This window comes from Rhinopithecus roxellana, chromosome 10 (genome assembly GCF_007565055.1).
Source record: "Rhinopithecus roxellana isolate Shanxi Qingling chromosome 10, ASM756505v1, whole genome shotgun sequence".
Taxonomy (NCBI): domain Eukaryota; kingdom Metazoa; phylum Chordata; class Mammalia; order Primates; family Cercopithecidae; genus Rhinopithecus; species Rhinopithecus roxellana.
The window spans coordinates 119,307,670-119,335,304 of record NC_044558.1 but is presented as its reverse complement, the minus strand read 5'-3'; the positions used below and the strand labels follow the sequence as shown (position 1 = coordinate 119,335,304).

General features: G+C 39.6%; 1 protein-coding gene across 1 annotated transcript in view; it reads left to right on the top strand.

Moving 5' to 3' along the window:
- Nucleotides 1-21,056, top strand: part of UBE2N (ubiquitin conjugating enzyme E2 N) — a 33,754-nt gene extending 12,698 nt beyond the window's left edge. The window contains exons 2-4 of the mRNA XM_010383933.2: nt 18,095-18,341; nt 18,516-18,656; nt 19,336-21,056. Of these exons, the coding sequence (XP_010382235.1) occupies nt 18,095-18,341; nt 18,516-18,656; nt 19,336-19,376 (429 nt within the window). The 3' untranslated portion in view covers nt 19,377-21,056. The remainder of the gene's footprint in view (nt 1-18,094; nt 18,342-18,515; nt 18,657-19,335) is intronic.
- The last annotated feature ends 6,579 nt before the right edge of the window (nt 21,057-27,635 follow it).

The window sequence follows — 27,635 nt, the reverse complement described above, 5'->3', positions numbered from 1 at the left end:
ATTCTGTTGGCTGGGTGCGGTGGCTCATGTCTGTGATTCCAACACTTTGAGAGGCTGAGGCAGGTAGGTTGCTTGAGCCCAAGAATTCGAGAACAGCCTGGGCAACATGGAGAAACCCCATCTCGACAAAAAATACAAAAATTAGCCAGGTGTGGTGGCACACGTCTGTAGTCCCAGCTACTAGTTGGGAGGGTGAAATGGGAGGATCACTTGAGCCTGGGAGGTTGAGGCGGCAGTGAGCCAAGATTATGCCACTATAGCCTGGGTGACAAAGCAAGATCCTGTCTCAAAAACCTGAAAACTCTGTTAATATGCTGTAAATATGTTACATACTAAATAGCCAAATAATAGATATTAATAAATTATTTCCCCTTCACTTACTTTTACTATTCCAATCTCTAATTCATCGGTAAGATTCCAAAATCTCACTGAATATTGAAGGAAAACTCAAATGCTTCGTTTATTTTTTTTGAGGTGTAATTCTCATACCATAAAATTGAGTCACTCAGGGTGTACAGTTTAGTGATTTTTCATATATTCACACAGTAGTACAGCATCATCACTTGCTAATTCCAGAAGATTTTTGTCACCCCAAAAAGAAAAACCCTGTACCCATTAGCAGTCACTCTACCTCCAACCCCTGGCAACCATTTACCTGCTTTCCGATTCTATGGATTTTCCTATTTTGCACACTTCATATAAATGGAATTATACAATATGTGGCCTTTTCTTTCTGGCTTCTTTCATTTAGCATGTTTTCAAGGTTCATATATATTGTAGCATGTATTAGTACTTCATTCCTTCGTAAATATTTTAGCCAAGTGTTTTCTAAATAAAATATTTTAAAAAGTGACAGTGCTGAAGGGAAGCAAGGTAGAATTTTTAGGAGATAGGTAATCTGTATTGGCTCTCATAAAACTAGTCACATTTGAAGCCTGCATTGCTGTAGAACAGGGATTTTCAACCTTTTGGCTTCCCTGGGCCACACTGGAATAAGAATTGTCTCATGGCTGGGCACGGTGGCTCACGCCTTTAATCCCAGCCCTTTGGGAGTCTGAGGCGGGCTGATCCCTTGAGGTCAGGAGCTTGAGACCAGCCTGACCAACATGGTGAAAACCTGTCGCTACTAAAAATATGAAAATTAGCTGGGTGTGGTGGCACACGCCTGTAATCCCAGCTACTTGGGAGGCTGAGGTGGGAGAATTGCTTCAACCTGGGAAGCAGAGGCTGCAGTGCGCCACGATCATGCCACTGCCCTCCAGCCTGGACGACAGAAGAAAAAAAAAAAAGAATTAGGCCACACATAAAATACACTAACACTAATGATAGATGATGAGCTTAAAAAAAAAAAAAAAAATCTGCTGATGCACCCATGAGAGGGGAGACAGCACTGTTCTCTCTTGCAGTTTTCCCTTAGCAGCCCCTTATCTGCAGACTTAAACTAGGAGCCCCTGGCAGAGTCCCACCTCCAGCATCATCAAGTGTAGAAGGAAAGTGAGAGACATTGATTGACTTTATGTCTGATTTACTAGTTTGCTAAGGCAGAGATTTTAAAGATAGAAAACTGCCTGGCCTGGCCCAGCCCATGATAGATAGGGATGGGTAAGAAGCTCCTGAGATGTTGCAGTATGTGACCTGATTTCAGACTTGTCGGATTAGAGGTTTTATAGGGTTTTTTGCTCTTGTTTTGATTAAGCTTGTTTGACGTGCAGGGTGTCTCCTACCTGTGTTCCAGCCACCTGATTTCCTTCCTCAAGAAAACTAATGTTTACTTACACTATTTAAATTAGTTATTCCCAGGGCTACTTTTATGACTTTTTTTTTGGATGCAGTTTCACATAATAACGTGGCAGGCTCGTGTTGCTAGGAAAAACTGATTCCAGCATTTAGATTCTTTGAATGTATTGTTGCATTCTTTCGGAGGCTCAAGCTATCCACATGAAGTAGATGAATTTGACTCAGTATTATTGTCCATAGGTACTCTAGTGTAACACATCAGCCCTAGTATGCAAGTTTGTGCTTATTTCAGTTACATTAAAGTCTGAGTTGTCTGGATCATTTCCTCCTCTGGCTTAGTAGTGCAGGACAAGATAATCTGAAATCACAGAAGAATAAAAAATCTGCTGAGTTATTTACTCCAGCTGGATCTCTTAAGACTGTTCAAATTTCAGACCTAATTGGTAATCTGTGAAATATTAAAGTCTCTAACTAAGCTGTTTCATTTCAGATTCTTCCCAAAACCTTGAGATAGGGGGAAAGAATCATCTTTAATGTGTCAACTCATGACTATTGAGGCAATGATCATTTTTTAAATCGAGGAAAATGCTTATTAGATTGTTGAAGCTGCTTAGAGGGGCAAAAGAAATGATAAGGCTGGTATCTCTGGTGCTTCGTATTTGGTTCATTTAAGTGTATGACCTGTAGGGATAGTGTCAAAGCTAAGGCTTTTGGACAGAAGTGTGAAATAGTTTGTAAAGATTGGGTTTGGAGTCTTGCAAGTCTTTTTTTCTGCATACTCCTGCTCTTTACAGTCACCGCCTGGCTAGGCCTACCAGTTTTGGAAATTCTTGAATTTCCTTTTTACCCAGTCAGTAATTTTCTTTACTCTGTGGGGTTGGTCTCAGGTAGTTCTGCAGTTGATCTGTTCATTAACTGGTAAGAAATGCGAGACACACTGTGGTGTCCAGCATTAGGTCTGCAAATGTTAGATACAGGCGTTGATCTCTAGGAACTAGTTTAGTTGGAGAGACAGTAAGGTAGGAAAGTGTGTAAGGGATGGCTTACAGAAGGTTCATTCCTACTGTTGTCTATTGCTGACCTCTTAATTGACAATTGACTTTCAAGATGGTAGAAATGCTGCTTTTCGTGACTAAAATGTTTTATGGCTCAGAGAGCCTTATTTCCTAATTCTCCAGCGTAAAACACTGATTTAGGGAATATGAAATGTATGTTTATGTATGGCAGGAGCAAAGAATCTGAGGCCAGACTCTAAGTTTGATTTCTAGCTCTGCCGAATAATAGCTTGGGTAACCTCATTTGACCTCTCTGCTTCTTTATCTGCTTAATATACTAATCTAGCTCTATGGTAATTGGAAGGATTAGCGTGTAAAGAACAGATCCTAACATAATACTGAGCTTTATGTAGTGCTGGTTATTACTGTTTTCTGACTTGGCAAAGATGCTGCTTCACCATAAACATAAAAAGACTGAGTGTCTTCCTAGTGTGTGGGAAAATGGTTTGTTCATTTATGTGTTTGTTTCACAAAATAGATAACATTAAATATAACTCTCTGAAGTGAGGCATAGATTTTGTGAAAGCACAGTGAATGTTCATTTACCAACAGTGAATAGCAAAATCGGATGTTTTGAGTAAATAACATTTTGATTTTATTAAAATTATATATGTAATCCATTTTCTGTGGGTTAGGTAATAATAAAGTTTATCTTTGCAACTGCTAAATTGAAGTTTTATTTTTTAATCCAAAGTATTTAGGCCCTTTCACTGTATGACTTTAAGAGGCGCCATTTATGCAGACTGTCATATGAATGGTCCTCTCCCGAAAGCTGTGCGCTATGGTTAGCCCTGCCAGAGGATGCTTACTGGGAGGGAGACAGCCCTCCAATATCTACATGCTTCCATGCTTCCTAATTTATCTCAGAGTTAGTATGCAGAGTGTGAGAGACTATTTTAATTTTTCTTTCCTGATGGTTTGGATTTTATACAAAATTATGTTACTGGCACAATTGGATTGAGAATGCAAATCTGAGCGAAATGTAACTTGTTTTTTGTTTGCTTCGCTGAAAAGTTCATCTGCTCTGCTTCCATCTGTTCTTGTCTTGCCTTACCTATTACGGAGTCCTCAGGCATTAAATTTTGTTGTGATTGCTGCATTTGAAACCAGAAGTAACCTGAAGAAAAAGGGTCGAGTAAGTAAATACATGGTAGCTATACTAGTATAGCCACTAGCTTATAGGCCAGGAAAAGTACCTGTTTATGCCCTATGGTTTTTAAAGAATGTTGATTTGTCTGTAAATCAACCAGCCTTGAGGAAAGCAGGCTACAGTATCACAGGAGTGAAAAAATGTGGACATATTAAACTGTTTTTAAGGGCTTTTGTCTTTATCAGAACAACAATATAAACATTTAGAATGTTAATTGGATTTTGGTTATTAGGAGAATGGTTAATTTTATTTAAATTAATTTTATGTATTTCTTTAATGAGCAAGTGAAAAAAACAACTTGGGAAAAAAGCAGATGCCCTTAGCAACAATTTTTCTCTTTATTTAGATATTGAACGTTGGCATAAATACCAGGATTACAGTTCATAATGTCCTTCTCCTTCAGCAGGGAAGACTAGAACAGTAATTATAGGCCTAAAGAATATTGTTACAAAAGGGGACCTTCCAGTAGAAAGCAGCATATAGCAATAAGATTTAACTCATTCTAATAATAATAAAGTGTTCAGTCAATTTTAGTGCTAGAGAGAACCTTTTAAATGTTCAAGGGGCGTTTTAGAAGGCTGGAGAGGTCAATGATTTGTCTGTGGTCACGTATCACATTGGTACAATTAAAATTGGAATTAAATTCAGATGTGCTAACTCTTGAGCGCCCCCGCCCGCCCTGCCCCGCCCCGCCCGACCTGCCCTGCCCTGCCCTGCCCTGCCCTGCACTAGGTACACCAGGCTCTGCTTAGTTGAATTTAACTGTCTAGTGTGTAATTAGCTCCTCCTTCACAAGCTCTTAAATAGAAGTTCTTTGATAAAGAGATTAGTTGACTTATATGCTCTCCTCTTTTGACTTCATTTAATCCCAAAGAGATATTTAGCTTCTTAACTTCTTTACCAGCCCCCAAACCCCTTCCTGCCCTGGTCTGTTAACTCTTACCTTTTCTTCACTTCCTTTCCTATTGAGTTTAGACTTTATTTTTCGCAACCAACAGAAGCCAGCTTGGCTAGTTTAAGCAGAAATGATACTAAGAATTATTAGGTACCTCACACATTCTTCAGGAGGGCCAAAGAAAAGAGGGAGCCAGGAACAAACTTCAGAATCACATCACGGTGATTTCACTGCTCACACTGTGTACAACACATTCTACAGTGTGTGCGGTATGATTGTTGATGTCAAGCACAGAATGCTACCACTAGAACTCTGTTGCTATCTTAGTGGTAACTAACTGCAGTTCTCTCCAGAATGGATTATTTCTTTGCTTGTGATGCACAGGGAGTGCTGCATGCACACTACCAACCTCATTTTGCCCTAAATGCTTCCAGGCAGTCCTTTTGTGTGACCACAGGTAAGTTTTTCTTTTTCTACAAGTTACTTTAAATTTTTACAATTTTCTTAATCTCCCAGCTCCAATATTATACTAAGGAGTGGGAGCTAAAGGAACATATGAATGAGTGGGGGAATTTTTTAATAGTTAACATAGACAGATGACTAAAACTACACATAAGGGCCTGAAATGAATTACCAACTTGAAAAACCAAGTACAATTTTATGAAAGAAGAAAACCCACAATCTACATCATTTTTTACATAAAATGGATTAAAGAAAAAAACAAGTTCATTAGTTTTTGCTAATAAATCTTATGATTTTAGTGTTCACCACATAAAACAAGCTTTTAAAAATTTTCCCTAATTTTAATCAGGATGAATACAGAAGAACATATCCCTACCTCACCTGCTAAGTTATATACCCACTCCCAGAACCTAAAATATGCAATGGGTTTGTTAATAGTGCCTTGAGGACCATGGCACACAGCAATCCCAGTGAACTGTGTTACTAAGCTAGGTCCTTTCTTTTCATTCAGCATTCTGAGACATCTCTGTCAAATCATTCCTGAGATACAGAGTTCATTAAGATAGACAGCTACATTATTTAAATCACTAAAGTCTTGTTTTTATTTTTTGAGCTGGTGCTAAAAAAAAAAGTTCAGGCAATGAAGTGTTATGTCATTCATCAAATCAGGAACCATAGAAAATGGAGAAGCTTAACTGCCATGAGTCTACTAATTATAGTGCTGAATATTCAAAGGACATTTTTACCAACAAGAACTTCATGAGTGTCTTATGAAGGAATAGTTGACACCCTCTTTAGCTGTGATGCCAATATTTGGAAATCTTTGAAAAAACAAAGAGGAAAAAAAGATGGAGACAAGGTTTTTAATCTTTCCAGAAAACTCAAAAAATGACTCTAGAAATAAACAAGAACATAATAGCCCTGTAATCTGGCTCTGCTCTTCATATATTAATAGTATCCTAACTCACACCTCCAGTACCTTCTCTTAAGACCTTGACTACTCAAACAATGAAATAAACTGCTGGATGCCAAGAAGTTTTGCTCTTCCTTCCAGTTAGTTAGTACCACAGTGCCATGAACAAAATAAGCAGTGAATAAACATTTGTAAGTAAATTCATATTTCAGAATCACGAAACATTTTAGAGCATGTTGATTTCATGCAGTATCAAAGATGGGCAAAATGGTTTACCATCTAATAGATAATTCCAGGTCAAAATAGTATACACCAATTTTTCAATCAAAGCAGTTTTTTTCTATGTTTATCTTAATAAGACTATACTTTTCTGGTTGCCAGTTCAAAAAGGAAAAAAAATTAATGACATTATGGCTTAAATTTACCTTTTTCATGAAGCACCACTTCACAGTTATGAAGGATTGAAAATAGCCATTTTAACTCCTGTGCTGTTTACTGTCCCTGCCAAACATTTGACATTTACTGCTTATGTAGTAAGCCGGGCCTGATGGCTCATGCCTGTAATCCCAGCACTTTGGGAGGCCGAGGCGGGCGGATCACGAGGTCAGGAGATCGAGACTATCCTGGCTAACATGGTGAAACACTGTCTCTACTAAAAATATAAAAAATTAGCTGGGCAAGGTGGTGGGTGCCTGTAGTCCCAGCTACTCAGGAGGCTGAGGCAGGAGAACGGCGTGAACCTGGGAGGTGGAGCTTGCAGTGAGCTGAGATTGGGCCACTGCCCTCTAGTCTCCAGCGAGACTCTGTCCCCCCCACCAAAAAAAAAAAAAAAAAAAGATTAAGAAACAGTCTCTGAAGCCAGACTGAATGGAGCCCAACAGCTTGGATTTGAATCTTGGCTCTGTTGTTCACTAGCTTTGGTTGATTACTCTTTGTTCCTCATTTGTAAAATGAGTATGAGGATTAAATGAGCTAATAATCTATAGCACTTAAGTCAGTATTTGGCATGGTTTGTTTTTAATTGTTACCCGAGATTTTTATTGATTCTTTGCATATCTGAAGCAGTGCTTGATAACTGCATGTGGTCCCTGCTTTTATGGGGCTTACAGACTGATGGGGAGGAAAATATCCACAGACTGCAATACAACCTAATGTGTTTAGTGGGCAAAAGAATTGGGGAGGGAGGTGACAGACAAGAAATAAAGGAATTCAGCTTAACAGTTTTTCTTCTTGCTGGGATAGCTTGTTAGTAGGATTAGTCTGATTTTTGTTCATTGTCATTGTCAGTGATTGAAATAATCTTAAATGCTGTTCCTGAGATGGAATTTACCGACCGATGAACACAGCAGATATAGTATTCCTCATAAGCTCTGTGTGGTACCTAACCATTGCATGTTTGTTCACTGAACAAGCATTTATTTAGAATTTACCACCATTTACTATCTGGGGTTCCCCTCTTCAAATAGTTTAGGGTCTGAGAAGTAAATCAGCAGTTATTGGGCGTAGTTACAGTAAGTGGAGAGGTAGTACTGAACAGGAAACTGGAAGTACAAGGGAGAAACTTTCAGACTAATTCAGACCTGAGATACATTCTGATGTATCTCAGATTATATATACTTTGCCTTCCAGAAGTCCCTCCAGCTCCCAAGTCTCCATTCCTTTTCACTGAACTTCACAGAAATATTGATCTGGTCTTGGGTTGAGGAAAAAAATTAGGATGTAGAGATTTCTAGCCCAAGGCATCTGGCCCCCTGTATTCATTATTACTTCAAGTAGAATAGAGAGTACTTACCTATTTGTTACCTAGCAACTCATAAATAAAGCTTTTCCCAAAAAAGGAATACTCTGGTCTAAAGTACTCTGAGATTTAGTCTTTGGTACCCAGAGTCTTAGAAATAGCTTCTTCCATTTTTCCTTCTCTGAATCTGTCACCTAAGAAATTGTGAGATTTAAGTATGTGGGAGTAGAGGAGAAAAGAAAGAACAAGGGAGGCGCATGTCTTGAGAACCATTATTCTCCATTTGACTTTAGGATAGGCATTTTTAGGAAGTTCTCATGGACCCAGTTAGCTTATCTAGGGGAGTCTAAGTGGTTAGGAGCAAGATAGGCACAAGAAGTGAAAGCAGAAAGGGAATACAAAATTGTCTTAGATTTGCTTGGTTTGCTTTTATTAAGTTTTCTTAAGCTATTTTCATTTTATTTACTGTTGGAATCTATAGGTCTTTTCCAAGGACAGTGTTTAGGTGGGTGCTAACCTTGCTTTGGTAAAACCAAAGCAAGGAGTGATCGTATAATGTAAGTTTAAAAAACTTAGCAAACTTAGGTACAGTAACTTTTAAGAGCATCAGTTTTTTCATTTGCAAAGGAAAGGTAGTGAAATAAGTAGATGATGTCTTATATCCACTAGGGGGTAGTGTGTACTGCCATAATTAAAATAGTTCCTTAGTGAACTCTTTACTTCATCATGCAGTTAGCTTGTTTGAATTAATTTTTGTTCATTTAATTTTTTTGACACAAATTGTTTTTTTCAAACACAATCTTGTGACTGTAGCAAACAGTAACTCTTGTTACATGTATTCCTGTTATTAGTGATGTCAAATGTTCTGACAATACTTTTTATATAGAATTTTTTGAGGGGAAAACAATGATGCTTTACAGTTTCTGTACAAAATTTTACCCGTTATGTGAAATAAGTTAAATTCTTAATGACCAGGCAGTAACATTATAACGTGATTGTCTTGTGTTTCACTGTCCAGACTACTATGGGAGCTACTAATCACTGCATGTGGCTGTTAAGTGGTTGAAATATGGCTAAATTAACATGTGGTACAAGTGTAAATTGCACAGTGGCCATTGAAGGCAATGAAAAAAGATAAAATACATCATTAATTTCATACTGATATCATGTTGAAATAATATTTTGAATACATTTTTAGATATATTAAAATTAATTTTACCAGTTTTTACTTTTTTATGTGGCTACTAGAAAATTTTAAAATACTTATGTGGCTTGCATTATATTTCTGTTGGACAGCAGTGCTGTAGAAAAAAGTCCTCATCAACCATTTTTATCTTGGTGTATCTCTAGGTGGCCTTATGATTTGTAAAGAAGTAGTGTAGTGGAGAGCTTACGCAAAACTTTGGTTCCGTTTCTAATCCCAGCTAGAAAATAGGCAGTCAGTTTTACTATAATGAGATGTTATACGTTCCTAATAATGTTATATGTTATACAAAGTCATGTAAAATTCACAGGACTTACAGATAAAATGAACCAAAGGGTATGCACTTGAAAATGTCCATTGATGATAATTAACTTTTTTTTTTTTTTTTTTAAGAGACGAGGTCTCACTATCACCCACGCTGGGGTGCAGTGGTGTGATCACAGCTAACTGTAACCTCGAACTCCTGGGCTCAGGCTATCCTCCCACCTCAACCTCCCAAGTATGCTAGGACTACAGGTGTATGCCAGCATGCCCAGCTAATATTTTTAGTTTTTTTGGTTTGGAGAGATGAGGTCTTGCTGTGTTGCCCAGGCTGGTGGTAACATTTTTTAAATGCTCACTTATGGGTCCAAGTGCAGTGGCTCATGCCTGTCATCCCATTGCTTTGGGAGGCCAAGGCGGGAAGATTGCTTGAGGCCAGGACTTCGAGACTAGCCTGGGCAACATAGAGAAACCCATCTCTACGAAAAAAAGTGATAAATAAAAATGTCCACTCGCACATAGAGGGTGAACTTGCAGATTTTCATAAGTAATTTACAGTTGTGTAAGTAATGAAGAATTGACTTGCTTTATTAGTGATCCCAAAAAAGGAGCCCTGTTTGTTTTATTTTATACATTTTTCATAATTTGTTTTTTCTTTATTATATATTTTTTTCTATAACACAAACTTTGCCCAGAACCCTATTTGTTAATATTTTAGAGTCACTTAAAGATGTAGTGACAGGTTGGAGTTTACAGAGTAGGTAACATTGAGGCATCACCCAGTTTTTTAACACTTATTTTTCAGTAATGAAATTGGCAGTTACTGAGTTATCAGACAGCTCTTGTTTGAGATGAGCTAAAAGATATACAGTTGATACTACTGGTCATACATTGCAGTTTGTGTTTCAGATAATATTCTAAAAAACCTAATCATTGTAGACAGGATGCACTGGGATATAGATAGTTACTAACTGTACCAACTTTTCTCATACACAAATTAGTACTCTTTCTAAGAATACTGTTTATTATCCAAAAATTTTACTGCATATAATGTAATCATTGCCTTAGAGAAGAAATCTAAGACCTGATACTGCTTCGTACTGAGCACAAATTATTTTTCAACTTAAAAATAAGAGTCCTGGTTAATAGAGATTGGTTGACAGAATGTCAATTGTTATAATTTACTAACTACAGTATAATTTACTGTAGTTTTGAGTCTAGGTTTTGCTCTTCAGGTCCCAGTAGATCTATTGATAATTAGATATTTGATTCCTTTTAAAAATACTTGTAGGCCGGGCGTGGTGGCTCACGCCTGTAATCCCAGTACTTTGGGAGGCCGAGGCGGGCAGATCACGAGGTCAGGAGATCGAGACCATCCTGGCTAACATGGTGAAACCCCGTCTCTACTAAAAATACAAGAAAAATTAGCCGGGCATGGTGGCAGGCGCCTGTAGTCCCAGCTACTTGGGAGGCTGAGGCAGGAGAATGGCGTGAACCCGGGAGGCGGAGCTTACAGTGAGCTGAGATGCGCCATTGCACTCCAGCCTGGGCAACAGAGCAAGATTCCATCTCAAAAAAAAAAAAAAAAAATTCTAGCATTACCTATTGTATGCATTCTATAAGATGAGATACCTTCCTTTAGACTTAATTTTGTTGCCGTTTAAAGCCATACCCTACTCCTTTACCAACTTCCTTGTCTTATTTTAGTAACTAATTTCCTGAACATAGTCTACAGTACTTTCTGTTATGCATGGCCCTAAACTCACTTCTATTTGGGATTCACTCTTTGGACTGCTTTTAAACATAATAGAATCACAAAATGCATTTAAGGGTTTTTCTGTTTTTCTGTAAACAACTATGGCCTTCCTATGTGATCTCATTTGTCAACTCTTTTTTTTTATCTTTGTAGAGATGGGGTCTCACTGATGCTTGCCCAGGCTGGTCTGGAACTCCTAGCCTCAAGTCATTCCCCTGCCTGCCTCAGCCACCCAAAGTGCAGGGATTATAGGCATGAACCATGGCGTCCCACCTGCAATGTAAATTTCTTATGCCAAAAGATAGATAAGGCTGGGTGTGGTGGCTCATGCTTGTAATCCCAGCACTTTGGGAGGCCAAGGCGGGCAGATCACTTTAAGTCAGGAGTTCGAGACCTGCCTGGGCAACATGGTCTCTGCTAACGGGCAACCCCGTCTCTGCTAAAAATGCAAAAATTAGCCAGACCTGCTCGCTTGAACTGAGGCTGAGGTTGCAGTGAGCTAAGATCGTACCACTGCACTGCGGCCTGGGCAACAGAGCGAGACTTGTCTCAAAAAAAAAAAAAAAAAAGATAAGTGAAACAGCAGGAAGTTTAGCCCTTTACTTCTTCACTTAAAGAAATCATACTGTACTCTGTCTTTCCACCAAAGAATATTGTAAAACCAGAAGGTATTTTAGTTAGTCATGTGTTGAATAGTAGCCGGAAAGATTTTATTTCCTAACCGGTTTTTGCCTTTTTAGGAAAAAAATTGACATCAGTTTCTGTGGTTGAGACTTTTTCAGATGCTGCCATTTGAGACTTGTTTCATTTAGTTTGGATTTTATTCCTTTTTTCCCTACCACAATTTATGCTGTGAGTTTGTTAGGGAAACCAACACAGTTTAGTGAAATAATTAGGCATGTTTTTGTGTCAGTCCATTAGAACTTGAGAGCAGCATATATTATAAGAACTATTTCAAAATGTTTTCTACATGCAAAAGCTTATTTTAGAATGTGTTCCGATTAAATCTAGGCTTGATCAGGTCACATGATGTGCTTAATATGTACATTCTTGACAAAGAATATCTGATTTTGAGGGTGAACTGAAGATGAGAAAGTAAATGCCATATCTATCTCTGCCACTGTGCACTGAGAGTGATTTTGAAGCTATTTTGGGATATGCTTTTGGAGGCCCTTCTGTAGCTTTTTATAGTAGATATAGAGCTGCTACTACTTTGTGTAACTGGTGAGTAGTGGATTGGGACTCTTGGGCCCTGGCTTTCTTTTTTTTCCAGTCAACCAATTTATGGCTTTCTAAAGACGTAAAGATCTGGGGTAAAATTAAAGGATGGAGGTGAGGAGAGCCCAGAATTCAAGGAATTTTACCATCCAGTTATTTTCTCATTCTTCTACTCCTGCTCTTCATCCCTAATATCTTAACTTTTTCCTAAAAAATGAAGACCAGCCTCTTTTGTTCTGGTCACAATGTTAAAAGACTTCCCAAGGTCAGAGGCTTCATTATTGCCTCTTGAGCTTTTTAATGCTCTAAAAATGTTTTAGTTTGAACCTAAAGAACGTGTCAGTTTCTCACTTGCTCTTATATTACCATGATCAAAACAAAAAACTAGTCTTTTTTTTTTTTTTTGAGACGGAGTCTCGCTCTGTCGCCCAGGCTGGAGTGCAGTGGCCGGATCTCAGCTCACTGCAAGCTCCGCCTCCCGGGTTTACGCCATTCTCCTGCCTCAACCTCCCGAGTAGCTGGGACTACAGGCGCCCGCCACTTCGCCCGGCTAGTTTTTGTATTTTTAGTAGAGACGGGGTTTCACTGTGTTAGCCAGGATGGTCTCGATCTCCTGACCTCGTGATCCGCCCGTCTCGGCCTCCCAAAGTGCTGGGATTACAGGCTTGAGCCACCGCGCCCGGCCCAAAAAACTAGTCTTAAAATACCAGAGACATTACCTAAAATGGCCATGGGTTTAATTAACACATTTTGGGGAAGCATTTGATTTGTATTTACATCTTATGACTATTTCAGTATATTACTGTGCTGAGAGAGAAGTTGTTTGTTGTTGTTATTGTTGTTTTTAACATACGCCCTGTAGCTTGTGGAATGAAACACTTTAAGATGTATTATTTTTCTTAGGTGAAGGCAGTGTAAATAAAATAATCTCATTTATTGTTTTTCATACCTAAAAGCTTATTTAAGTATGATTATTTTTCTGGTTAAAAATAAATATAAGTAGAAATTAGACTTATTTTCCCTATACTTGAGTGGCTCCTTTTGTTTTCCTTCCATAATGTGCACATCCTGCCTTGAAAATAACCCTGCTTTAATGATGTTAACGATGAAATTCTGATAGTTTATTTTCCTCTCTTTATAACATCAAAGAGATTCAGAATTCAGTAAATATTAATTGAATTATCTATTGTGCCAGGCAGTGATCTAAATGCTGAGGATATAGCAGTCCATAAAACAGACTCAAATCCGTCCTCTCATGGAGCTTAAATTCTGAACAAAATAAGTAGAAATGAGATTTGTTAGTAGTGCTGTGGAGATAAAGCTGAGGAGTGGGGATAGGGAGTGTGCAGGATAGGGTGGAATGGGGTTTGCAATTTCAGTTACGAGGGCTTCACTGAGAAAACATGAAGATCTTAGGAGCTGAAGGAGCAAGCCATATGGATATTTTGGGGAAGAAGAGCAAGTGCAAAGCCCTTGAGGTGAGAGGATGCCTGGCAGGTTAAAGAACTACAAGGAAGCTAATTTTTGTTTGGAACAGAGAAGGTAGGGGATGGAGGGAGAATAGCTGAAGATGAGTCAGAGAGGTAGGTGGAGTGAGGGCATCATATAGAGCCTCTTTTGGGGGCCCATTACAAGGACTGTGACTTTTTTTTTTTTTTTTTTTTTTTGAGACGGAGTTTCGGTCTTGTTGCCCACGCTGGAGTGCAATGACATGATCTATGGTCACTGCAACCTCCGCCTCTCCGGTTCAAGCGATTATCCTGCCTCAGCCTCCTGAGTAGCTGGGATTATGGGCATGCGCCACCACGCCTAGCTAATTTTCTATTTTTATTAGAGACGGGATTTCTCCATGTTGATCAGACTGGTCTCAAACTCCTGAACTGAGGCGATCCACCTGCCTCGGTCTCCCAAATTGCTGGGATTACAGGTGTGAGCCACCGCACCGGCTCAGGACTATGACTTTTAAAGGGTCTGTGGGTAATAGACCTGCGAGGGAGGTAGTGAGGTCAGAAGCAGGAAGAACAGGTTAGGAGGGTGTTGTTGTATGCCAGGTGAGAGCTGATGGTTGCTTGGATCAGAGGTGTAGCAGTGGAAGGGTGAGAAACAGTCCTATCATGGGTAGAATTTGAGGTATTTAAAAAAAAATTTTTTTTTGCCAATCAGGCTAGATGGTGTGTGGCATATGAAGGAAAAGGTGGATCATGTGGAAAGATGGGTTTGCCAATAACTGACATGGGGAAGTCTTTATGGGAGGAGCAAAGGTTGTGGGTAGGGAGATCATGTTAAGTTTGGGATGCTTATTAGACATTGAAGAGCATATATCGAGCAGGGAGTTACAGAGGCAAGAGGCACAATCAGGGGAGAGGTCTGGGCTGGATATGAATTAGGGGAGGCTTCAGCTTATAGAGTCTATTTAGTGTTTAAATTCATTGCATTACATGAGATCACTGTGGAAATGTATAAACAGAGAGGAAGCCCTGGGACAGAGCCCCAGGTGCACTTCAGTGTTGCCATGGTGGGAGATAGGAGGAAACCAACAAGGAAACTAAAGGAAGCTGCTGCCAGACAAGGAGGAAGACAGCCATGAGAATGTGGTGATAGGAAGTTAGATAAAGCTTTGCAAAGAGGAAGGAGACCAGCTGGATAAGATGTTGCATTTAGGTCAAGTAAGATAAAGATTAAGCACTGGACATTTGATTTAACCTTGTGGAAATCATTGGTGACCTTAACAAACAAGTTTTGGTGACCTTAACAAACAAGTTAGTGATAACTACAGCTTGATTGAAGGGTGTGTTCAAGACAGAAGAGGAGGAGAGAAATTGGAGACGAGCAATTACAGATCTTTTCAAAGAGGAGCAAAGCAAGGGGCAGTAGCAGTAGCTGTTTGGGTGAGTGGGGGTAAGTTTAGTTTTCTCCTTTTATGGGAACATAACAGCAAGTTTGTGTAGTTTGGGGAAAGATCCAGTAAAGAAGGGAGAACTGATGATTCAGAATAGGAAAGAGATGCTATTCAGTGTCCTTGAATAGTTGAGAAGGAGGTGTAAAAAGTAAAGTAGGGCCGGGCACGGTGGCTAACACCTGTAATCCCAGCACTGTGGGAGGCCGAGGTGGGTGGATCACGAGGTCAGGAGATCGAGACCATCCTGGCTAACATGGTGAAACCCCATCTCTACTAAAATTACAAAAACTTAGCTGAGCGCGGTGGCGGGCGCCTGTAGTCCCAGCTACTGAGGAGGCGGAGGCAGGAGAATGGCATGAACCCAGGAGGCGGAGCTTGCAGTGAGCCGAGATCGCGCCACTGCACTCCAACCTGGGCTAAAGAGTGAGACTCTGTCTCAAAACAAAAAAAAAAAAAATAAGCAAAGTAGAGGTTCCTCTTCAAAGACTTTCCTCCCCATCTAATTAGGAATAAATAGTAACTTCTCTTAGAAGCAAAATTTATTCAAAGACCTGTGCTAACATTCTTAAATATCTGCTAACCATAATAAAGAAATCAATATACTTCATGTTCTTAGCTCCCACAGTTTAGCCTAAATATTTGCCCTGGCATGCTTATACTGCTGCAAGCAAGCAGTAGGTCATAGCCTGTTCCTCTTCCTTTTTACCTTTCTCAGCATTCCACAAGTTACTTCCTCCTTCCTGTGTTCCCCTCTACCTGTACTTCTTTTAAAAGTTCTAAGTTGCTAGCCAATCAGGATAAATATAGAATGCGAGGTCCCATTCGAGCCAATGGAAACCGGACACAGCAGTAGGGTGGACGCGTCAGGTTATAAATGACCCTGTCTCCTTTGTTCAGTGTACTCTCGTGGCAAAATTCCTGGCGAGTGTACCCTTTCTGCAGGAAGTAAAAATGGCCTTACTAAGTAAATTTATGTTCAAGTGCTATTTCTTTACGGCACTGAGGAACAAACATTTCAAGCCAGAGATAAGTAAGATCTAGTGCTCAAGAAGACCGATTGGCCCTAGCTAAGAGTACGTGGCATTTCATCTATACAGGAGAAAAGCCAGAGCGTATAGGTGCAGATGCAGGGAAATGTCCAGATGCTACAGTGGGAACTGATGGAAGTATCTAACTTGTCCTGAAATAGGAAGCAGAACATCAGCCACAAGTGAGAATAGGGATTGAGATGCTGGAGGTTTGAAGAGAGAAGGGAAAGAATAATACAGTTATTTAGGAGAGAGGGAGAATGATGAAAGAGACAACTAATGATATGTTTGTTGGGAGTATTAAGGGTTCCTCTGAAGTTAATTGTCAATTTTAGACTAATCAGCATTGTTAAATATATTTCTTTAGCCCTGTTCAGGTACCTGGGCCTCTTATCTCCTTTCTTTAGTCCATTACATTTTTCAGAGGGGAAGTTTTCAGTGGGTTTAAAAACTTAATTTTTGGCTGGGCGCGGTGGCTCAAGCCTGTAATCCCAGCACTTTGGGAGGCCGAGACGGGCGGATCACGAGGTCAGGAGATCGAGACCATCCTGGCTAACACGGTGAAACCCTGTCTCCACTAAAAAATACAAAAATCTAGCCGGGCGAGGTAGCGGGTGCCTGTATTACCGTATTCCCAGCTACTCGGGAAGCTGAGGCAGGAGAATGGCGTAAACCCAGGAGGCGAAGGTTGCAGTGAACTGAGATCCGGCCACTGCACTCCAGCCTGGGCGACAGAGCGAGACTCCGTCTCAAAAAAAAAAAAAAAAAAAAAAAAAAACTAATTTTTGGCCGGGTGTGTTGGCCTATACCTGCAATCCCAGCACTCGGCGGGCAGATCACTTGAGGCCAAGAGGCCAGCAGGGTGATACCGTCTCTACTAAAAATACAAAAATTAGCTGGGCGTGGTGGTGCATACCTGTAATCCCAGCTATTCCAGAGGCCGAGTTGGGAGGATCACCTGGGTCCAGGGAGGTCGAGGCTGCAGTGAGCCAAGATCTTGCCACTGCACTCCAGCCTGAGTGACAGAGTGAGACCCTGTCTCAAAAACAAACAATAAAACATCACCAAAAAAACCTAATTTTACTTTTTAAATTTAAATAGCTTGGTTTTGGTTGAGTTTAGAGCAAGTTGCCTTACTTAAGCTGTGTAATCCTAATGTTACTTTATTTTCCTTCAGTAAAATATCAGTTTTATTAACCTAATTTTATTATCAACATATTTGTAGACATTTGTAGCCAAAATGTATGACAGCATCATTGGTATTTGCTTGCAGTTGCATTCAGCTGGTTGTAATTATTTAAATGGTAATTTTTTTGAATTTTGCATTTTATAAACTAAATAAATCCTGTTGGAAGATCGGAGATGTTCTGTTATGCCTATTTCCAAGAGATGAACTTTCTTTCTTTTTTTTTTTTTTGAGACGGAGTCTCGCTCTGTCACCCGGGATGGAGTGCAGTGGCCTGATCTCAGCTCACTGCAAGCTCCGCCTCCCGGGTTCACGCCATTCTCCTGCCTCAGCCTCCGGAGTAGCTGGGACTACAGGCGCCCGCCACCTCGCCCGGCTAGTTTTTTGTATTTTTTAGTAGAGACGGGGTTTCACCGTGTTAGCCAGGATAGTCTTGATCTCCTGACCTCATGATCTGCCCGTCTCGGCCTCCCAAAGTGCTGGGATTACAGGCTTGAGCCACCACACCCGGCGAGATGAACTTTCTAATTTTACTTTTGGTGTCTAGTAAAATGACATTTGTTTCACAAATGTGTTTGTTTTTCTGTTGTAGGAAACCCAGCGTTTGCTGGCAGAACCAGTTCCTGGCATCAAAGCAGAACCAGATGAGAGCAACGCCCGTTATTTTCATGTGGTCATTGCTGGCCCTCAAGATTCCCCCTTTGAGGGAGGGACTTTTAAACTTGAACTATTCCTTCCTGAAGAATACCCAATGGCAGCCCCTAAAGTACGTTTCATGACCAAAATTTATCATCCTAATGTAGACAAGTTGGGAAGAATATGTTTAGATATTTTGAAAGGTAAGTGTTATCTTTATCAGCATATGCTATTATTAAGCTTTCTCCTTTTTCTCTTAAGCATTCCATGTTTAGAATGTAAATATACAAAGACCAGAGAGGTCTGCGGGAGGGAAGTGAAGCAGGTCTGGGCCTGTTTTTTCATGCTTCATCATACTGGGCCTGTTGCCTTCATAGATAAGTGGTCCCCAGCACTGCAGATCCGCACAGTTCTGCTATCGATCCAGGCCTTGTTAAGTGCTCCCAATCCAGATGATCCATTAGCAAATGATGTAGCGGAGCAGTGGAAGACCAACGAAGCCCAAGCCATAGAAACAGGTATCTAATATTTATTCTCCTTCACACCACTTCCACTTTTACAAACAAATTTGTATTGCCACTTAAACTTCTCTAAAGTTTCTCTTGGCAAGGAAAATAAATAGAAAAAAATATATATTGTAATGAGTGAGATCCTGCTTATAGTATGTAAATACCTCTTATAACAAAATGGCCTGCTATGGGAACCCCCCCAAATTTAAAGACAACCTGTAATTGGGAGATCTTGGAGTCTCTTGTAACTACACCTGGTTTAACAAATAATGAGTGTGTACCATTTATCTAGTTATATGTAAAGAACACTGGAAAACTTTTGAACTGTTTTTGTAACCCATTTGATGAAAGTATTCAGCTGTTTATGGCTAGAGAATTTGGAGTCAAAAAGCTTCTGCTACAGATTTTAAGAAAATTAGTGGGGAGAATTGTGTATCCAGAAATGGACAACTTGGTTCATCCTCTTGAATTTTCTAGAACTTCTGAATTTTATTGTAGTGTTTTGGTAATTGGACATATACAAAATCTTTCAGCCCTGATCCAATTTATAGAAAAAGGCATGAATTTAAGAGATTACAGCATGGCATCTCCATAATTAACTTAATAGTGTTTGTTTGCCATTTATAGTTTGGAAAGTAACATATTGAACTAAGTAAAATAATAATCGTGCGTTTGTTTCTGTCTACAGCTAGAGCATGGACTAGGCTATATGCCATGAATAATATTTAAATTGATCCGATCATCAAGTGTGCATCACTTCTCCTGTTCTGCCAAGACTTCCTCCTTTTTGTTTGCATTTAATGGACACAGTCTTAGAAACATTACAGAATAAAAAAGCCCAGACATCTTCAGTCCTTTGGTGATTAAATGCACATTAGCAAATCTATGTCTTGTCCTGATTCACTGTCATAAAGCATGAACAGAGGCTAGAAGTATCATCTGGATTGTTGTGAAACGTTTAAAAGCAGTGGCCCCTCCCTGCTTTTATTCATTTCCCCCATCCTGGTTTAAGTATAAAGCACTGTGAATGAAGGTAGTTGTCAGGTTAGCTGCAGGGGTGTGGGTGTTTTTATTTTATTTTATTTTTTTTGAGGGGGGAGGTAGTTTTATTTTTAATTTTATGGGCTCCTTTCCCCCTTTTTTTTTGGTGATCTAATTGCATTGGTTAAAAGCAGCTAACCAGGTCTTTAGAATATGCTCTCTAGCCAAGTCTAACTTTATTTAGACGCTGTAGATGGACAAGCTTGATTGTTTGAACCAAAATGGGAACATTAAACAAACATCACAGCCCTCACTAATAACATTGCTGTCAAGTGTAGATTCCCCCCTTCAAAAAAAGCTTGTGACCATTTTGTATGGCTTGTCTGGAAACTTCTGTAAATCTTATGTTTTAGTAAAATATTTTTTGTTATTCTACTTTGCCTTTGTACAGTTTATTTTACTGTGTTTATTTCATTTTCCCAATGTGACAATCGTATTTTAAAATTAAAACTATGGAACATTCTGTCTTGGTCTTCACCATCTGACAAATTGAATGGCAAGAGGTGGATTTCGCCAGTTTCTTTTCGCTGATGCAGATTTGTGTTAAGATAGTACTGAATGGAGTATTTATAAACTGGCCCTGAGCATGCATAAAGCATCAGTATCTGACCTTTTTTTAACCTCCTAGGAATTTGAAATAAATGTGTTTGTGTTGTCTGATTAGACGATCATTGGTGTCTTGCCACAATGTTTAAAAATTACTGTACAGGAAAGTCACAGCAAAGATAGCAGTTGTGACTGACATGTAGGACTTTCACAGTTGTGCCACATTTTTGCCTAAAATTTGGGTTATGACGTTTTTCTTGGTTCTTGTCTGAAAATTTCATCTGTAACCTCTCATGTGTTATTAAGAAACACTGATCTGATAATCATTTGGGATTTGCTGAGGCATTTGTGAGTCTTCCTTATAAACCTGATGAGCAGATCTCAAGCATCCAGCTTGCGTGTCATCAGAAAGGTTTATTCCTTTGAGAGTAGCAAGTCCTCAATTAATGATTCTTGCTTTCATCCCTCTAGTATTTGCTATGGGAGCTCCTTTTATTCTTTAATTTGGAATTCAGTAATTTTTCTTCTTTATTGACAGAATTCCTCCCTTCACAAAACTGTTCTTTCCCACTTCTCTCCATATCTAATTCCTGATTCTTGTAATTTTTAAGTCATAAATGTAGCCAGTCATAAATACATAAATGTGTTAACCTTTGGGTTGGAACGTTGTCTCTTGCAGTTTAAGGTAATGGATATTGTAGCCCATCTGAATTTTCTTCACTCTTTTTCTCGTAATTCTGGAGTTTCTTCAGATTGTGGTGTATTTTATTGTGCTCCTATGTAAGATGAAGAATTAACTATTAAAATTACATTTTCAACATACAAAAGCTTTTGATGACTGGTAACTGGTATCCTTCCAAATAAATGCATTGCTTGGTAACAAATGTTAGCTTAATGCAGACTAAAATTGTTAACCCTAATATTGTAAAATTTGAAATAATAACAGCAGTCGTCATAACAGTTCTTGGGTTGTTTAAAGGGTGCATTTGACTATAGCTAAGGAAACTGAATCTCACTTTAAAAATGAACCACACAAAACTTCAAGAAACGAAATAGAGATCAACATTTACTGCCTGTAGTATCGCTCATGGTTATAGCTAGTATCACGTAGTGATTTACAAACCATGAAATTCCAGATTTAAATCTGTTGCACTACAAAAATATGGCTAAATGATGTCTGCTAAATTTGTGAGTTACAGAAGTACAGAAATAAGTCATTTTCATTTCAAATGCCGTGAATTTCTAATTTCATGGTATCACATTTTTTTCCTTTGCAGTTTTGGTAAGAATCCCCATTGCTTTGATAAGACTTTCTTTCTCAACCAGTGGGATGAAACAACTGCCAGTATGTTCACTGAGCCGCCTTAGGACTTAAGGGGCTCTGGGAGAGGCCAAGGCAGCAGTTGAAAACTGCAGCTTCACCTGGCCTTTGGGCCTGTTTTCCCTGGCCCACACAGTTTGGCTGGTTAAAACATTCTGAATTTGATGCTGACATTTTTAAAAATTGGGAGATTTACATGAAAATGCAGGATTCTGGTAACTTTCGAATGAGCTTAAGATCTGGCAACAGTAAACCTGACCCACCTTCGTGCATGGGACTTAACTGAGAGGATCTGAGTAGCAAACACCGTAAGAGCATGTCATGTCTTCTTACCAGCTACTCTCCAGTTGGCTAGAGTCTCCTCCAAGCACACCTGCTAGTCCTTCCCCCTTGTAAGCCTTTGACTTTGTAATCCCTGGGCTAAAGGAAACATTATTCAACAAAAGTGTTTCATGTTTGCCCACTAGTTGTTGGGGATCATTAGGTGGTGAGTTAATGGCATGGAGCTTTCCTTTGGGACCTTTTACTCTAATGGGGAAGGGGGACAGACAAATAGTTGTAACTCTGTCATGGAAAAGGGAAGTGACTTGGACAGACTTTTGGATTCAGGCCAGAGGAACATCTCCAGGCAGAGGGAACAGAACAGCAGCATCTGCAGAGTTCTGGGAGAGAAGAAAAGAATCTGAACATTAATAAGCAGCTTCCTGAAAATCGACTGCCCAGGCCAGGCACAGTGGCTCACGCCTGTGATCCCCAGCACTTTAGGAGGCCGAGGCAGAAGGATCACTTGAGTCCAGGAGTTTGTGACCAGCCTGGGTAACATAGCGGGACCCAGTCTCTATTTAAAATTGCCTGTTAAGAGGCTTTTCTAAAATCTTGAGGTGTTGATAGGAGCTTTATGTTTTTTGACTTTCTTGATTTGTTGTAGTCTACTTTGCTGTGATTTGCTTGTGCTCTAGTTACCCTTAGTCCTCTCAAAGGCTGTCTAGCAAGATATTAGGTCTAAAGTAAAGTCATCTCTTGGTATTTGTCTGGAACTGTTTCTAGGACTTCCCTTGGATATCCAAATCCACAGATGCTCAAGTCTCTGCAATAAAATGATGCAGTATTTGCATACAATCTACACAAATCCTCCCGCATACTTTAATATTTAGGTTACTTATAATACCTATTATAATGTAAGTGCTATGTAAATAGTTACACTATTGTTTAAGGAGTAATGACAAAAATATACATGTTGACTACAGACAACGTTTTTTGGAATATTTTCTATCTAGTTGTTTGAATCCATGGAAGTGGACCCATGGATATCGAGGGCCGACTGTATATAGAACCTTACTCTACACCAAGAATGTACTTGTAAAACAATTTCAAAGAAGCACTTACAAATAAGATTAAATACAAACCAGTAGATAAAAGCGACAGGTGCTATGGTGGTTTTGTGGAGAATGGGGAAGGAAATCTATCCTACAAGACATTATAAACACAGTGACCTAAGTGGAGCTAAATGGGATCATGGAAATGATAGGAATAGGCTTTATTTTTCTGTTAAATGATTCAGGAACCTTTTTTTTGGCTGCTCTAGCCACTTTTTTTTTTTTTTTTTTTTTTTTGAGACAGTCTCACTCTGTAGGTTAGGCTGGAGTGCAGTGGCACAATCTCGGCTCACTGCAGCCTCTGCCTCCTGCATTCAAGCGATTCTCCTGCCTCAGCCTCCCTAGTAGCTGAGACTACAGACACCTGCCACCACGCCCGGCTAATTTTTTGGATTTTTTAGTAGAGATGGGGTTTCACCATGTTGGGCCAGGATGGTCTCCATCTCCTGACATCATGATCCGCCCTCCTCGGCCTCCCAAAGTGCTGGGATTACAGGCGTGAGCTACCGCACCCGGCCCCGCCACATCTTTTTTTGTTAGTTGCAGTAGCAATACCACCTTATCTAGAAAAGCTGGCCAAAAAAAGAAAATACTATAATAGGGTACCTAAATTATTGCTTTATATAAGAAAAATGTAATATATGAATAAGTACTTTTGGGCTGGGATGATATTTCATTTAGCTACTTGGTATGCCATCCATCTTAGGGAATTATATGAAGGTTTATATTTTAAATAACATAAAAAGCAAAACATGCTGAATGTAATAATTTGAGAGAAGTGTAAATAATAAAAATCTGTAATCTACCACCTGGACTGGTAATATGTTGTTTGTTTTCTTAACTATACACTCACCACTGCACTAGTCTCCATTTTATCATGGAAATTAGGTCTATTCTAAGAGTTGGCTTTATGGTACTAACTGGGTAACTTGCCATTAGCTGCCATGATGGGAGCTGGACTAAAATTTTTCCTGTTAAGTGTGGAACCGAATATTAAGAGTTCGGGTCTCCCCAGCCCTCTCCCAGTTTCATCTTTGTCACCCTTGAGCTGATCTCATTTCATGTATCTTGTATGGCCCTGTTGGGTGGCACTCCTAAGTGTATGAACGTAGACTTGATACCAAGCTGTGCTTCTACTACTGATTTGATCATGATTTTTTTCAGTTTCTTGTGGATTGTAGAAACATATAACTGCCTGAACGTTTAAAGTTCCTTGTAGTAGAGCATTTTATAGTGATCATTAAGGAACTTTTTCTTTCTGCCAATCACCTTATCTATGGGGACAGAATGTTTTAGCAATTAGAAAAGATTTAACCCCATGTTACCAACTAGTAATAGCATATTTCCTTTTTTTTAAGACTCCTGATCCATCTCACCATATGACTGCTTTTGACATAGTTCCATGATCTATTAGTAAATATCGATAGTGCTTAAGTTTTATTATAACCTAGTGAGTTTACAAAGTCTTCTGGCTTAAGGTCAGGAGTAGATATCAGATCTGGCAAAAGCAGCTTAGATGTGATAGGTTGGTTGCACTAGATTGAACTTGGCCCTGTTTCCCTTAGGTTTTAGCAGGATGCATTAGGACTGAGCAACCAAGTAGGGCCAAGTTCTTGCAATTCATGTTTTTTTCTTCTAAAACAGTAAATATTTTGGCCTTTGTGGGCCACAGGTCTGTCTCAACTACTGAATTCTGCCATTGTAGTGAGAAAGAACCCATAGACGATTTGTAAACAAATGGGCATAGTTTTTTTTTTTTTTAAACACCTAAAACATTAAAAAAAATTTTTAACTTGAAGGCCATACAAATAGGCAGTGGGGTGGGGTTTGGCCTGTAGGTTGTAGTTCTCTGCCCTGCTTTTCTGGCACCGATTCCTCACTGCTCATGTCTATTTCCCAAAACATTTTTTAAACCATACAGGCCTTTAAAAACAAAATCTAAAATCTGTACAACCTCACTTTAAGTGACTAAGCTTTTTCAGTGTATGCAAATGCGTGCATAAAACAGGTAGTTCTGTCTAGTGTTCTGCCTTTTTCAATCACTATTGAAAGGATTCTCCTTGTGGCAGCACATAGCTCTTTGGTAACCACGAAGTATCCATTAAATAGATTGCCATGACTTAATGCCATTTGAATATTACATTGGTACCAGTTTCATTAAGTCCAACAACACACATATCTGACCATAGTTTGGTTGTGCAACTTGTGCATTTGTTGACTAGATTCCCAGAAGTGGAACTGTTGGGTGAAAGGGTATGTATGCAGCTGTGATAAATACTACTCAGTAGCTCTCCGACAGGGTGTATCAGTTTCCACACTCAGATCCTTACCCGAATGTCATTTCTAATGACTATAATATCTAATGACTATAATATTCCACTATATGGAAATTAACCATTACAATCCCTTTGCTGCTGAGCATTTTATTTTCATGGCTTTCCACTCTGGTGCCTTGTCTTGGTATGTAAGTCTTTGTCCACATTCCTGTAGATAAGTTGAATTCCTAGTATATTTAGTCAATAGGCATGTTTCTTAAGGTTGATAATGATGGCCAAATGAAAAGTATTTTACTAACTTAAGGAATGAATTTGAGTAAAAGCCGAGAAACACAGAAAAATTTACTTTCATTGTCTGATACTGATTAGCATCAGGAGAGTGGCAGTCTACATATTGGGAGATGTATGTCAAATGTTACAAAAATGCATTAATAATAATATCAGGTATCATAATTTGTTGAAATCATATCAAGGTGGAAGAATTAAAGAATAGTTCCCTGGCTAAAAGACATTGAACCTTTTGAGTGTTTAGGTCTTTGCTATAATGTCTTGCTAAAATAGGCCTTAATGGCCCTCTCATCTTACTGCTCGAATTTAGCCAGTGGCACCAGTCAGGAAGGTATTAAAGTAGCACCAGAGATAGATTACTTTTCATCCTGACTTTTGTCCTACAGCTCCATAAAATATTACGCATTTCGTGGAAGAAATCACATCTACAAATAAAACCGTATTGCTTTTGAAGATGATACAAGCCTACATATAAAAAGCTGTAAAACCTTGAAAAATACTAAAGGATGTAAAAACACCAAGATAAGCCGGGCATGGTGGCTCATGCCCATAATCCCAGCACTTTGGGAGGCTGAGGCAGGCGGATCACAAGGTCAGGAGTTTGAGACCATCCTGGCCAACAAGGTGAAACCTCGTCTCTACTAAAAATACAAAAAAATTAGCCCAGCGTGGTGGCAAGCACCTGTAATCCCAGCTACTAGGGAGGCTGAGGCAGGAGAATCGCTTGAACCCGGGAGGTGGAGGTTGCAGTGAGCCGAGACTGTGCCACAGCCTGGGCGACAGTGCGAGACTGTCTCAAAAAAACAAAACAACAAAACAAAACCACACCAAGGTAAATCACTTATCTCTACCCCACTAGAATATAAACTCCTTGAGATCAGAAACTTGTTTTTTGTTCTTATCACAAATACTAGGCATAAAGATGCTTGTTATCAAACAGCAAATGCCTTAAAAGACCTGTAGGCCAGATGAGGTGGCTCGTGTCAATTAGCCTAGCACTTTTTTTTTTTTTGAGACGGAGTCTCACTCTGTCGCCGGGGCTGGAGTGCAGTGGCCGGATCTCAGCTCACTGCAAGCTCCGCCTCCCGGGTTCACGCCATTCTCCTGCCTCAGCCTCCCGAGTAGCTGGGACTACAGGCGCCCACCACCTCGCCCGGCTAGTTTTTTATATTTTTTAGTAGAGACGGGGTTTCACAGTGTTAGCCAGGATGGTCTCGATCTCCTGACCTCGTGATCCGCCCGTCTCGGCCTCCCAAAGTGCTGATTACAGGCTTGAGCCACCACGCCCGGCCTATCCTAGCACTTTTGCAAGGGCTGAGGCTGGAGGACTACCTAAGCCTGGGAGTTTGAGACCAGCCTGGGCAACACAGCCAGACCCCATTTCTACCAAAAATAAGGTCAAGAGTCCTGTAGAGAATTCTTATCCTCCAAAGTGAAGACAACACTGCAAAGGGCCAAGTTTCTCATCCCCTCCAACTATTAAAACCCTAATAAAAACTAAATGACACTTGAACAATACTTTTACATGAAGATTCTACAGTTGGTCTTGGATAGCAGTTTTAAGAAATGTAATGCCGATGCGGGTAGGGAATGCCTTAGCCACTTATGCTTTTAAATGGAACTGCAATAATAAAAGTGATAGTAGTGCAGAAAGTATCTGTAATGTATTAGAATTCTAGAGTAAGTCAAGAGCTCATATTCATTAAAATAATGACAACTCCATGCGGGTGGGGAGAACAACAATAAAGCAACCATTAGACTGGCAACATTAAGATGGAGAATATCCATCAGGAGAATACTGATATCTTAGTGGTAAGCAGTTCCTTTTAACCCAGTAATTCCACTAGTAAGGATCATACAAATGTACCACTAGGAAGAGATAATGGATATGATCATCAATGGGAGAACAGTAAAGGTGTTACTGTGGAATTCCCGACAGGCTTCCACTTGGAGGGGGAATATTTGACCAAAGTTGAAACAACCCATGGTGGGCACATAATGCACTATGCCCTGAAAGGTATACGTTTCCACTGGGTGTTTATACATTTCAAAGTTAAAAGCATGCACCTTACCCAAAGTTTCAGAAAGCTGGTTTGCAAATCTGAGTTCGTGTGTGTGTGTGTTTTTCAAAAAGCCATGA